The 14,738-nt window shown below is 38.2% G+C and overlaps 1 protein-coding gene across 3 annotated transcripts; it reads right to left on the bottom strand.

The window, feature by feature from the left end:
* Positions 1-684: 684 nt before the first annotated feature.
* On the bottom strand, positions 685-14,406 carry LOC120113253 (uncharacterized). Of its 3 annotated transcripts, XM_088711589.2 has the most exons (4): positions 12,064-14,348; positions 2,778-11,686; positions 1,200-1,321; positions 685-902 (listed from the first exon to the last, which is right to left on the bottom strand). In XM_088711589.2, exons 2-4 carry the CDS (start codon positions 2,975-2,977, stop codon positions 826-828), a joined length of 399 nt encoding a protein of 132 aa, XP_088567715.1. In that variant the 5' UTR covers positions 2,978-11,686; positions 12,064-14,348; the 3' UTR covers positions 685-825. The 3 variants fall into 3 exon arrangements, 1 of the variants encoding a protein (XP_088567715.1); XR_016398489.1 differs by lacking the exons at positions 685-902; positions 1,200-1,321 and having other exon boundaries at positions 2,973-3,206; positions 3,473-11,686; positions 12,064-14,347; XR_005515057.3 differs by lacking the exons at positions 685-902; positions 1,200-1,321 and having other exon boundaries at positions 11,391-11,679; positions 12,064-14,406.
* Between the last annotated feature and the right edge of the window lie 332 nt (positions 14,407-14,738).

Genomic DNA, 14,738 nt, shown 5'->3' with positions numbered 1-14,738 from the left:
CTTCCCTTAAAAAAAATAGTCTCTATATTTTGAATACAAATTGGGGAATGAGGAAGTTCCATGAGCATGCTTCACAAATATTATATCAAAAAAATAAAAAATGAAGTAAGAAATGATGCATGAAAGGATTAGCCAAGACTTTTATGAAGTAATAAAAATGATTTTCAGAATTTTAAACACTTTTGACTTTATACAAGGTTTTGATCATTTAACGGCCATATTTTGACTAAGTCTTTCATGTAGTGCTTTGTCAAGTTTAAAATGACCTTCTCTTGGGGTCTAAAAAGCTAGGAACTTAAAATGGGCCTATATCTACACTATTGATTCATCCTACCTTAAATGGGCATAGAGTCTGATGACTCTAATTAGGTCAAATCCCCTGTTGCAGGGAGTTGTTATTATTTGACCAGGTCACAGCTTATTTAGTCACCTTCTTGCACCCCTGCGATATCAGATCAGTGAGCTTAAACAATGTCAACAAGGGGAGAGACAGATGGTGGCAATTTTTAAGCGACCACCACAGTGGTATCTCAATAAGAAGAGGAATGATACAAGTACCTGACTTTAACTACTCAAAAACTCACATGTTACGGCTTGGATCACAAAAGCACTGATACACCCCGGCGAGCAAACATTAGCAACGTCAAAAATTCCTTAATAAGAATTCGGTCGAACCAAATATGATTTCTTGATAGAACATAAGACAAACGGCAAACATCTTATTTGAAACAAACGAGGTGTGAAGACATCAAAGTTCCTCTAGGAGCTAATTACTACCAATGGAATTGAAGAAAAGTGAACCAAAACAACCTCAGCAGTAAATCTTCACTTGACTGACGGCTGTGCTTGGTTCCGACCTTTCTCCTTCTCTTTGACTTCGCTGCCCTGCGACTTGTCATAGTCTTTTTGGCACGAAAATTAGAAAAGGAAAAAATAAGAGAAGGAAAGCAATAAGTTAGTAATGGAATCAGCTAACAGGAAAAAGCACATCTTATCATGTCTACTTGTCTGATTACAACGTCAAATAAGATACTGTAAGATAATCCATGTGGCAGAACAGAATGAGAGTTTTTTGTTGTTGGTTTTAATCCATGGCTAATTCAAAGCTCCCACAACCCACACTTCATGCCATCAGCACTATGCCAAGTAACAGAGGAAACGAATAAATACCAAATCCCATTCGTTTTCGGATATCTTACCGGGATGGTTCTCATGTTCTCCAGGTTTTGAGATTGACTGATTTCCTCCGTAAACTCCTCCGAATCCTTCCTCGTCTGACCGCGTGGAGTAACCCTCCCCAAAAGAGTGGGACATCGCATCCCTGCAAGAACAAACAAGTTTCCAATGTATTGGGTTTTTTTTTTTTGGTGGAAGTTTCTAATGTATTTTTGAAATAATTAATAAAAAAATTATCCCGATTATTACTTGATGTTTTTAGTTTGCTAATCAAAGTCGCCAGTTCAGTAAGTTTAACCAAAGAAACATTTGACTAAAGGTTCCGTATAACTCGATCATAATCACTCTTATACAAATCTATTTGTTGTGGTATTAAAGGGTCCGAACTTAGTCTCACATCGACTAGATAGCGGAGAGGTCTGTTGGATGGCGGCAGATCCTTCCGTAACACTGGACGCGCGGGCCGGAGGCTGATCTTCCTTGACCTCATCAATGGTGCTTTTGTTGAGAGCCCTTGACCCCGTCACATACCTTTCCATTTGGGGGGCTATATTGTGGGAATAAAGGGTCCGAACTTAGTCCCACATCAACTAGATAGCAGATAGGCCTGGTCCTTAAATGGAGGGGGGCTACCTCTTTCTCTTCAGAGGTGCCTTTTGTGGGACAAAACCGTGTATTGGGAAGAGACTATGAAACTCCCTTCAAAGCGGACAATACCTTTGAGGAGAAGCAGTCGCCTCCACTGTCTGAGACTGGAGGGGATGAGGTCGGAGGGCACCAAATCCTCCCATAGCACTGGACGCGTGGGCCGGAGGCCGATCTCCCTTGACCTCATCACTATTCAATGGCTAAATTTTAAAAGCTAGCCAGCTAGGTGTCCAGAAAAGCTATGAAGGATCCAGGCTACATTTTTTTTTCCTTTTTTTGGGAGGGAGAGGGAGAGAGAGTAGAGTTAAAAAAGGCTCACGTTTTGGTTGGAGAATGTTAGAGGCCCCTATCATGGGAAATTATAGATACTTGCCAGGGAGACTAGAGAAACTCGATCTTTTCAAATCTAGTTATTACTAATGTTACCATGCAATCTCCCAAGTCTGACTCCATCTTCATTTGATCATCATCTTTATAACTATTCTCCTTCTTCATCGGATAGTCAGTTTTCGTTTCCATTGGTGCTACTCTATCTAGAGGAGAAAGGACAAAAGTGACACGAAGGTGCATCCATTAGTTTACATAATTAAGTCTTATAAGTTCTGCTCTCACTTACATAATAAGTCCATTTACTTATTCACATGAATGCTCACAGAATTTTCTAACCAAAACTTTCCTCCTATCATATTTTCCCCTTACGTCCACCATTGTAAGTTGATGAAAAATAACTTTGAGCTGCCTAGCATCATTTGGAAGTCTAGATGCAACATGATCACTTCTGGTCGAGATTTCTTTGTTTTGTCCCTACATTTTGATCAACTGATTAACTCAAACGCCTTTATTGGAAACTTAGAGCTACTGTTACAAGAATAAGTATCAAGATGATGCTAGAGAGAGAGATAGAGAGATGATCCAAGATTATGGTAGTCTCGCAGCTATATATTATTAGTTACCCGGTGGTCTTTACGGGCTCTTGCTGCTGCTGCTGCCCCTGGCTATCCATGTTGCTCCCACCGCCGGATCGAGACGATGCTGCTCGGCCCCCCGTGCAGAAGGTGGTCGTCGGGCTCCGGCGAATGGCCTTGATATTCTCAACTGCCGGCGACTTCAGACGGAGAGCTCCATCAATCACCCTACCGACTCCTAGAAGCATTCTACTCCCTCTCTCTCTTTTGGATTTCTTTCCCCCCCTTGAGACCCTTTTCCCCTTCTAAACCTCTCTCTCAGTAGCAAGTAGGAAGAACCATCTACCTCCACGTGTGCAGCCATTAAGCTGATACACGCGGCATTCGTAATGAAAGCTGGGTGTAACGCGTTGCATTTAGTTGGGTTCGGCATCCATGCAACGTCCTCCACGTTACCTTGGAACGCGTCGCTGCACTCTTATCTCGCCGAAAATATGATGAGACGAGCCAAAAAAAAAAAAAAAACCAATTGAGAATTTTATTTCGTTTTATATGGATTTAAAAGGAAGTATTGGAGGATTGTTGGTATTGCATCGGCCAGACGTGCATTTGATGGATATATAGGCTCAGTTTAGCTTGTGGAAAAATTTTGCTAGGTGAGGACCATCTCCTTTGAGGATGATATAAATAAGAAAAATTATATCCAACACACGTACCACAGGGCAGTGCACTATACTAATTACCTCGTCTCGTTTGTGTGGGCCAATCACCATGCTTAATCAATGAGACCTACAAAAATGAAACGAGATGATAGGCGTGATGCACCATAGTGCACGTGGTGTAGAAAATAATTTTTCCACAAGCAAGCATGCAAGCTAAAACTAAGTATTAGTGCGACTGGTTCAATGATGACATAAATAAGATGGGCTAGAGTCTATACAAATGTTGCAAATCTTTAGGCCTAGTTAGGGCTTATTGAGAATTTTGAATAATCTTTAGAAAAATGATTAATTATTTTTGTCCACAGAGTTATTATTACTACGACATCACAACCTACTTGAAATAACTTGTGAGTGATATAAATATAATTCTGTTAGTATAATTAGTAATAATATTACAATTGTGTTTTAATAGTGATATAAGACATCACAGCCACTTGATATAACTTTGTTCCTGCCACGGCTCGGATCTGGACATGATTTTTCGCGCCCCAGATCCGGCCCATGACACGGCAGTGCTATTGTAGAATGTCGCTGTAACAACTCAGGACCTCATCCAAATGACTAGCCGGAAGGTATTATTTGTATTCTTTGATCCTTTATAAGTAACTAAGATTTATCTAGTGAATAACCAATGTGAGACTAAACACACGTCCGTACAGGTCCTCACATACTCCCTCATTCAAGCCTTCACGTCCTCGTCAGGCTAAGGATTTAAATCTATTCAAATCTAATCATAAACACTATGATCGGCCCGTGGTCAGCCCCAATGGATCCATTCTGTAGTGTCCCCTAGTCTACATAGGCTATGGGTCGGGTCGGCTCTGATACCATTTGCAACAATCCAAGACCTGACTCAAAATAGCTAGCCGAAAGGTATTATTTGAGTTTCTTGATCCTATATAAGTACCCAAGACTTTAATGGGGGAGAGTATGTAAGGATCCATGTGGGCGTGTGTTTAGTCCCACATCGGTCATTTGCTGGGTAGATCTTGGGTACCTATACAGGATCAAGGAACCTATATAATAACTTCCGGCTAGCCATTTTGGGTGAGGTCCTGGGTTGTTGCAAATAGTATCAGAGCAGACCCGGCACATAACCTATGTGGACTAGGAAACACTGCAGCACATATCTATTAGGGCTGACCACGGACCGATCGTAGTTTTGTGATTAGATTTGAATAAATTTGAACTCTTAGCCTGACGAGGACGTCAGGGCTTGAACAGGGGGAGTATGTGAGAACCTGTGCGGGTGTGTGTTTAGTCCCACATTGGTTATTCACTGGGTAGATCTTGGATACTTATACAGGATCAAGGAACCCAAATAATACCTTCTGGCTAGCTATTTTGTGAGGTCCTGGATTGTTGCAGTTGCCCACAATAACACGAATCCTGTGATAACTATAATTCTTCTGCGTAACAAGATAAAATTTCATCAATTTGCAATTCAATAGGAAGTAGGTACAGAGCATCTAAATCAAGTATTCGAGTTTGCAAGATTACAACCCAATTTTATTAATATGGCTACATCTATGAAATCTTGTATCTATGCTTCAAATCCCATTTTCTTTTGCTCTTCCCCGCTCCTAGCAACCTTACTTATCTAAAATAAAAAAAAAAATAGAAAGAGGATATGAACTTGCGGCTCAGTAAGTAACCATGCACAATCTTACGAGATCAAGCATAATATTTTACATGCTAGTGCATTAATTTAAAAAATAGCAGCTATAGCAAAGTAATCATTTTATATAATATATATTTAAACTATTCATAAAGCAATGAATGCCCAATTATACAAGTTTATAAATATGAACGTGCATCATAGAAATATTGTTATTATTTCATACTTTGAAATCCGTATTCTCAAATGGTAGTGCAGCTATGGTCACTATTATTACCCATAACAGGGTCGCAATTTTTACCAACTACTATTATCCGTTGGCAGAGCCATATGCCGAGCTATTATAATCCGCTGACGAGGGCCATAATCTTTGCCAAATATTACTCCTCGTTAGCAGGGTCTACACCAAGCTATTATAACCCGCTAGCGAGGGCCATATGCCAAGCTATTATAACCCGCTGGCTAGGGCCATAATCTTTGCCAACTATTATTCTCCATTGGCAGGGTCTACACCAAGCTATTATAACCTACTGGCGAGGGTTATATGTCGTGCTACTATAACTCGCTGGCGTATGCCGAGCTATTACAACCTACTGGCGAGGGCCGTATGCCAAGCTATTATAATCCGCTGGTAAGAGTCGTACATAGCAATCTAAGAGTTCATAATTCATTATTCTTTTTCATAAATCATACTTTCATAATAGGTTGAAAAATGACAAATGGCATCGTAATTTATAAAATCCATGATCATGCCACAAATCTTATTTCTATGCAATCTATCATAATCATAATTCATACCCAATCAAATTTATGAATCACATACAATCATATGCTTGATTCAAATTTTAAATATAATTTCATAATTTTGTACTTATAATTAAACAATGATTTGAAATCAATAAGATTGTAGTAGAGTTACTTACCTCGGTTCGCTTACAAATCCTTAGATCTGATGACAACTTCACTGTACCCATCAACATTATAGAAAACAAATTATTTGCTACTCGCTTATCATTTTTCATTTTTATTTATTTATTTTATTATTTATTTTATTTTTGAAAATATATATTATTTATTATCTTAATTATTTATTATATTATTTTTTTCTTTTCTTTTCTTTTTCTTTTCTTTTTTTTTATTTTCTTCTCTTTCCTTTTCTTTTTCTTTTTCTTCTTTTCTTTTCTTCTCTTCCCTTTTCTTTTTCTTCTTTTCCTTTTTCTTTTTCTTCTCTCCTCCCTTCCAGAACTTTGCCCCTTCTTTATTCTCTTCTCCTTCACCATTCCCGATCCCCCCCGTTTTCTCCTCTCCTCTTCTTCTCCTTTCTCTTCTTTTCTTCTTTTCTTCTTCTTCCCTTCTTCTTCTTCTTCTTCTTCTTCTTCTTTTATCTTCTTTTCTTCTCTTCTCTGTTTCTTCCCGAAACTTCCCCATTTCTTTCTTCTTTCTTTTTTTTTTCCTTCTCCTCCTCTTCTCTTCTCCCGACTTCTTCTCCTCCCCCTCTTTCTTCTTCTTTCTTCTCCCACGAAGGGAGGAGGGCGAGCTCGGGAGGGGCCGGGCCACGGCCGGCGGCTCCCACGACGTCCGTGGCCCCTCCTCGCGACGCTGGCGACACTCGCGGCCGCACGCGGGTGAGTCCCCTCTTCTCTCTCTTTCTTTATATCTTTCCTTCTTTGCTCCTTTTTCTTCTTTTCTTTCCGTCTCCCTTCTTCCCTTCACCGAGGCCCTTTGCCCCACCGAAGAGAAAGAAGGGGACGGGACTCTGGCTCGACTGCAGCCCCCGCCCGAGAGCCGTGGAGTCCCTCCGCTGTTTCATTTCAGAAACAGGGGAGAGGAAAGCAGGAAAAATAACATGATCAGCGCCTTACCTAGCTCCGGGGAAGCTGCGAGCACCATCTCCGGCGGCACCGACGTGGGTTCAGGAAACCCTAACCCTGAAGGAAGATGGGGAAAGAGAAACCGTGACGGGAGGGGGTCCCGGCCTGGTGAGCCTTTCGAGGTTCTTTCTTTTTCTTCTTTTTTTTTAATAGGCGATCTTCGAATTGGCCGTGGCTCGTTCACCGCCGTGATGCTCGCGGTGGTTAAGCGGGATCGGAGGCCATTCAAGAGGCCGCGGCATCCCCGGTCCAGTCTCGCCTCCGTTACCCGGAGGAAGAAGACCAGGAGATCGCGTTGCGATCCCGTCTCGGTCTCTTCTTCGGCCATGGGCTGAAACCGGATATTACAGTTCCAACCAATAGCCTGGGCTGAAGCCCATTGGGCCAATTGGTCTCCATCTAGTTGGATGCAATCCAATCCAATTACAGGTTCACCGTTCTTCCAGTCCAGAAACCACCGGTTTAGTTCTGATACAATAACTTTGCTTATCTCACTAGTTTTGCATGGCCTAATATTCACCATAGGAGCAATTACTGGTCGACATAAGTTTATCCTACTTAAGTATGTTACGTGCATTATCACAGTCTACACACTTATGGTCTTGCTACATGATTGGAGTTGTTTGAGTACTTTATGTGGATGGATGTGATCGAAGGAATGTATAAATGGCTTTGATTTTAAACTATAGATACTACAAAATTTATCATTTGATGCAGTCACAGTCGTTCATTCCTTTGAAAAATAAAGATGTGCATTGCATGATTATAAGCATGGTCATAGTCACGCAGAAGTGTAACTTACCTGGTGAGAACCAGATTGAGCTGCCAAGATTCAGTGAAAGCCCTTGAACTTTTTTTTTAAAATATAATTTTTTACATAAATATCTTCCTAAATATCGAATTTTACATAAATATTTTTACAAAATTAATATTTACATGTATACTCTAGTAAAATACTTATTTTATTTTTATTTTTTTAATCTTTATTTTTGTACATGGCGCCATCTAACATCGTTAAAAAATTAATGATTTCAAATTAAAATGACTAAAATATTATTAATAGGTATATGTGCAAAAAAAAGAGATGGCAGTTGCAAAAAAGAATAAAAAATAATTTTAAAATTTTATTTTATTTTTAATTAAAATAAATATGATTTTTATTAATGGTGTTAGAAAAATTGTCAAATTAGGAATATTTGTGTAAAAATAATATTTTATAAGCGTATAAAAATAAATATAAAATTTAAGAAGGTATTTACACAAATTTAAATTTTTAAAAAGATATTCATGCAAAAAAAAAATTAAATATAATTAGTCAAACATAATTTTATTTTTTTCTTTTTTTAAAATTAAGAGGGGCTAACCTTTACTCTCCATCCTTCAAGGACTAGTTTCAATCGCAATTGAATCTGTGCCCTCTTTCCTAGATAGAAAATTATGATATCATCCCCCCCAAAAAAAAACTTGATGAAATTTTAGATATCTTTTAAAATTTTACTATTTACAATAATTAAAAATACCAATAAATTTTATATTTTCTGTATTATATATTAAATTTATTTTAAAAATAAATAATTTATAATTTATTTTTAATCTATTGTAATTAAAAATATTGAAAAATAGAAGTATGCGACTTAAAACTGCTTTAAAAATAAAAAACATTTTGTACAACTATGATTAAAAGTGAGAGGGGTAAGAGTAGAATATATACATAATATCAATTACAAAACATTAATGAAAAAACTGTGTTTTTGCAATTTCTAATGAGGACAAAACCAACAATATTGTTAAACCTAGACCTAAAGGGCTCGCTGGTCCAGAAATTCGGGGAGAGGGACAACCAAACAGGCATCTGACCTAATAAAAACTCAGTTCTAAAGTAACATATGAAGAATAAAACCACCAAACCGTCACATCAGGATGCCTCCCAGCCGGCAAGATGCAATCTAAAACTGGTAACGTATAATAGAACCAACTTGTGATATCTAATAATCAATTTTATCAAAAAAAATAAGTATTTCACTTAGAAAATTAAAAAAAAAACCCTTCATTTTCTTTTCCAATAATGAAAATTGTATTATTTTAAATAATTTAAAAAACTTTCTAAACCCTACCCAACATATAATTATTCTTTCTAGTTTTTGTTTAAAGATAACACGGAATTATTTTATATACTAATATTGCAATGAAAGAATAAATAGTTTATAAAGGTAGAAGTTATCCATAATTATGCGTGTACGTATACCATTTTGTACTTTGAAATTTGTTAATATATTTTAATGTCAACCCCATCTGAATTTCTAGCCCCTCACACGAAATCAACCTAGGAATTACACTTTTCTTGGTCTTGGGCTGACACTAAAGCGGGACACTTAGAAACAGCCCATTTTCGATTCTTTTTGCCAAAAAATATCTTATGGTCTTCATGTCCAAACATATCTAAAATTTTCATAAATAAATTATTACATGTGATATTGCTATTGAGATTTTATTTAGTAGTGACAGCACCTATAGTTACTGGTAAAATCCCAGAGCCTACTTTAAGATTAAAATCAAATAAATTTCAAACTCAATATGAAAGTTGAATTGCCTACCCGGCCCGGCCAAGCACATCTACTCGGGCAGGTCACTTACCTCTTTGGTGGCCAATTAAACATATGTTCCAACTAGCACCTAAAAACCATTAGACGGTCAAACATTACTTTTCTTTAGATATAAATTTTAGTGAATTTGTTGTTTGACTATAAAGATTATGTAACTACTTTGCATGAATGATTCTATTATATTTGAAGACGCAGCAATTTAGCATGTTAGTTATTAACAAGAAGATCATATAACTACTTCGTATGAATTTGTTTATTACATTTTAAACATAAGCAGAAAATTTAAAATGAAAGAAACTAGCTTTATTTGTTTTTACAAAAAAATCTCGTCTCTGGCTCTTCACAAAATTCAAATGTAAGTTAAACTGATAATAGTTTACACCAAAAGAGTCCATTTTTCCCAGACATTACACTTCGAAGTCATTATTTTTTACAGGCTCACCACATTTTTAGATATCAGAAGCATGCAACCACCAATTATATTGTAATGACAATTCATTAGCCTCCGCACAAAAAAATAAAACATAAATTCCTCGCCAAAGCTAACAAAAAGGGTGCGAGACAAACCACCACCAGCAGCAAAAAGGATCTTGGTGGATTCGAACCACCATCCTCTCGAGCTTTTGAAAGTTCGACAACCTTCAAAACTTCGAGCGCTCTTACCATTTAAAGAGCTTAAAGATCCACAAGTAGCAAAATAACCACTCAAAACACGAAGATATACCACAGCTAAGGTACTACGCTTACAAACGTACAAATACAGTACCAGCCCGTGAAATATATTTAATTCACTTCCGTTATCAAAATTACATACACGTTCTTAAATGCTTTGCCAAGCAAACCAACCATAATCCAATCGATTTTTTTATTTTTTTTTTTTTTACCTCACTTCCCCAACACACGCCAAGAAAAAAACAAACATTTATGTTAGCATATCCCCAAATCTACGTCCTCCAAAATTGAAGGGAAAAAAAAACAAATACCCAATCACAGCCTCATTATAGGCCTCCCTAGGACAAAATTGTTACCAGCATCTGAAAAATTAAGGTCGCCGAACTAAAAAATAAAAACCACTCAAACCATTTATTAACAGCAATTCCTTTAAAACAACTATTTAATTCCCCGATGGTAGATATTCAAAACTTGATGAAAAACATTCATAGATTATTTCACTCTATTACGTTACTTCCCCCTCCGTACTACGAAAATGGTTGTATTATATAAAATTGACTTTAACGGCCCGACCTCGCCAAAAGTAGCCTAATCCCGAAATCATCCATCAAAAATAGTTAACCAAAAAAAAAAAAAAATAAAGCCGACACCGGCACCTTACAAACGGAGGCATAAGCCGGAAAAAATAAAACGCCGGTACCACACCATCCAGATCTTACATCAACGTTCGTCTTGCACATAAAACGTCCTTAAATATTTCTCATCGAGTTCTACCAAACTCAACTTTACCACGTGTTTCGCAGCTACCAGCACAAGCCAAGACGCAAGCATGCACCCCACACCCCCACTAAATTAAAAATAAAAAAAACCCCAACATTTGCCGTGCCCATACTCACCATTTAAAGCTCTACTGCCGTGCAAAGAAGATAAATCTAGTAGCCGGTTCAAATTTATTCCCCAAACACCAGGCGGCAATCTACTCCATCCCACTACCCAGGGCTAGAGGCCGAAATCTAATTTCCGTTTCATCTCCTTATATGCCAAACATCCGATCTGGCATGGGAGCGAACGATGAGAATTGCCCAAGCTAAACCCCACCCCAAAACTACAACAATTTAAAAAGCATCCCACCGAACTAACAAAAGTTATCACATAAAATAAACAATAAACTATAGTTTTAATTACTAATTTCAATTTATTTATTTTTTTATTCCAAAAATACTTCACTTTCTGCAAGCAATATTTTTTTCTTCCCAGCTATAACATTTACCTTGCATCCATAAATTTACTTACATATTTTTTACTTAATTAATTTATATACAAAATTAATTTTTACAATTTAACCCAACCCGACCTCAGTTGCGCACCTCTCCTCGCCTCGACCAACGGCCCCATTACCACGAGTCTCCGAAACGAGCAGCCTTGTTTGCTTTAGATTTGCCCTACAACAGTCGGCTCGGCTTCCTGCCAGCTTCAACCACAGACAAATGCGAAGGACAGGTAGGTCACTTCAAATACCCACCCCGAATATAAATAGAATTCGGGGTAAATCTAGGCAGTAAAACTATTCATATTCACATTATAAGATTAAGCCGTAAAAGACCACACCAAAAAAACCAAGTACTTCTCACCCAAAAAAGAAAAAACAAGTACTAGAACATTTAGCACCAATGGATATGATGCCGCTGCTATGGTACTTCCGATGCAGAGATAAACAAGAAAAAAAATCGACAAGCTTCAATCAAACCAAGACCATAAAAACAACTCAGCGAAAATTAACTGTAGTCAGTAATAAATACACGTAGAAAGCTTCTAAAATTCGGTAGTTAAAACTTAAGAGTTGATTACCATTCTACAAGGATGATGCCTCGCGATTACTTGCCCGACCAGCCATAATGTCCTCAATAATGACGATTGCAAGCCACTCGTAGCAACATCGGATAGAACATTTTGATAAATGCATGTCACAATTGCAAAGATAAAAAATTGGATCATCCAAGATATTCCGCAGATCTTCCCCAGTCCAGTGCTTTCAACTCCACACAGTCTTCCTGCTTTCGAGCTTGAATTGCCTTCGAACTGATGCAGAGAAATCCAACGACCACAACATAACAATAGCAAAGAGAAACCCTCACCTAGGAACAGACTCAAAACACAATCGCCTCCGATAAGAGGACAATGTTACATAAGAGAGACAACTGCAGAATGCAAGTGATCCCATAGATATCATAAAAGAACATATTAACAAGAAACCCCAAAGTCACAGGCTCGTTTAGAGCACAATAAAGATCACTATAAAACTCGTGTATATGCAAATTAACAAGCAAATAGAGCCGAATTTCGCACATAAACTGGAAGCAAACATCTCACTGGAACCATGACAAAATAAAACAATTGCATGGTCTATATTAGTCCGCATCATATTAAATTAATTGGAGGAAGAATCGCATGATACAAGAACGTCATAATTTGTTCGATACTTCAAGGTTGAGTACTGAATAAACCGCCAAGAATAAAAAATTGGAATGAAATGAACACAAAAATAACGGATATTCAGAATTGCAGCAATTGTGCCTTCATATTCATGGATTTAAAGATGCTTGCGAACGACCAATAAAATTGGCTGAAATAAATTAATGAGTGAAATAAATTCCATAAACCATTTTTCCTCTAAGAACTTAAATTTAATGGATAGGAAGCATTGGTGCAGTTGTACCTCATTGTTTGGGGGTTGATGATGGCCACGAGAGGAGATCCCTTTAGGCTCTCTTTATCACAAGTCGACGACTGCTTATAGGTGTATAAGCGATCGAAGTAGTTGGGGGCAAATAAAAGCTTAAAAAACAGAGAGGAAAAAAAGAAGAGAAGAAGCCAGAAGGGGGAGAACCCAGGGAAAAAGACCACCCCTGTGCGATCTCCCCCAGCAACACAACAAAAATAAAAATTTTATTAGCGTTCTGTGACCTGCCATGCGAGCGCACCCAACATGGCAAAGGTCTGTGTAACAACAAGATAGGATCCAAGAGTTCTTTTCTCCCCCAAACACCCCTTACCTTCCCCCCATCCATGGATCTCCCTGGCTTCCCTTTGCTCTACATCAGAGAGAGAAACCCAACCCATGACATCTCCCATTCCAATTTCTCAAAATAAGAGATATCAGGTGAGATCCATCGATTAACAACCTCATCTTTTACATCCGATTGAAGGAACAGAAGTCGAAGAGGATCACGACGATCGCGCAAGCCCGATCAGCACAGATCAGGAAAAAAATCCGACGCCCGTAGATCTGAAACAAGAACAAAGATGGAACCTTCCAGGGCCCAAAGCCTTTTCCATCAACAGAAAACCAGCTGCAAAATACCTCATAGAAATAGACTACCAACACATAAACAAGCTGTGCCGGCCTCAAAAAATCATAGGTATAACAAAACGAAAAAAGTGTAAAGCGAAAATCATAAACAATTGCTTAAATTTCCAAAAGAAAAATTAGAAGAAGAACGACAGAGCCTATATCTCCGATCGACAGAAAAATTATGAAAAAGTCAGAAATATTCTTATAGATCCAGAGAAGTATCAAGAAGAGATGAGAAAACTTGGAAAGGGTATGCTTTGAAAAAGAGAGAAGTTGAAAAAAAGGCTACAAAACCGAAGATCCGCAAGCAAATCAAAACAATCAGCGAATTTATCGATATCTTGAAACAAATTATCCTATTAAATATGCCGAAACATAATCTCTCAACATCTTTCCGAAACAGAGCAGAAGGAAAGGAAAAGGATTCATCTAGGCGATTCCAACTGGTTAGAGAATACTTAAGTTTTGTTTTTTATAACAGAAAATAAGCGAAAAAATTTATCATATTCACAGAAAGAACCATAGAATCAGAGATCGTTCGAACAGTAAAAGATGATCCACAGATCTAAAGCCTAATCGAAGATGGACCGAGAAATCAAAAGAAAAGTAAACTAAAAGCACCAGCTAAAGATCTATGAGGTCTTAGATCGGATCGGCAAAGAAAACGGACGGAGAAACCGAAGACGAAGAACAACATCCAGCCAGAAGAACGAGGGAAATTTCGCCGGCTACGCTCAAAATGACGAGCACCTTGCAGAGGAGATGAAAAGAATGGACCGGTATTTATCGACCATGGGAAAGGATGGACGGCCAGATATAAGCGGTGCTAGTTTCAACGCGCTTAGATGCGTTCACGTGTGAGGCCGCTATTGGTCTTGCCTGCTAAGTCGGTAGTCGAACCGCTATGCTGATTGACGTCATTGCTTACGTCACCTCGCTTGGCGGTTTCCTTGCAGGCTATCTTCCATCCGCTAGCATAGAAATATCTATGCGGGATTCGATCTGCCGTCCGAATTGGAGCGTCATGAAATCATGTTCGTCCAGTTAGGGAGTCATCTCTATCGCTATGACGGGTGGACTTGACGTCCGAGTTTTAAACGGACGGATTAGCTTGCGGGGGACCGGAGTCGTGCGGAATTATGCGTCCTAGCAAACCTTCCACGTCTTGGAT

Source organism: Phoenix dactylifera, chromosome 15 (genome assembly GCF_051530095.1).
Source record: "Phoenix dactylifera cultivar Ajwa chromosome 15, Ajwa_hap1_PhDact_Kaust_v1.1, whole genome shotgun sequence".
NCBI lineage: Eukaryota > Viridiplantae > Streptophyta > Magnoliopsida > Arecales > Arecaceae > Phoenix > Phoenix dactylifera.
This window is presented reverse-complemented; position numbering and strand designations above follow the sequence as displayed.

Coding starts and splice junctions, on each gene's coding strand:
- LOC120113253 (XM_088711589.2), bottom strand. CDS start 2,977: ATGCTTCTAGGAGTCGGTAGGGTGATTGATGGAGCTCTCCGTCTGAAG. Junction 1,322..2,777: donor GAGCCCGTAAAGACCACCGG/GTAACTAATAAT, acceptor TTGTTCTTGCAG/GGATGCGATGTCCCACTCTT. Junction 903..1,199: donor AGAACATGAGAACCATCCCG/GTAAGATATCCG, acceptor CGTGCCAAAAAG/ACTATGACAAGTCGCAGGGC.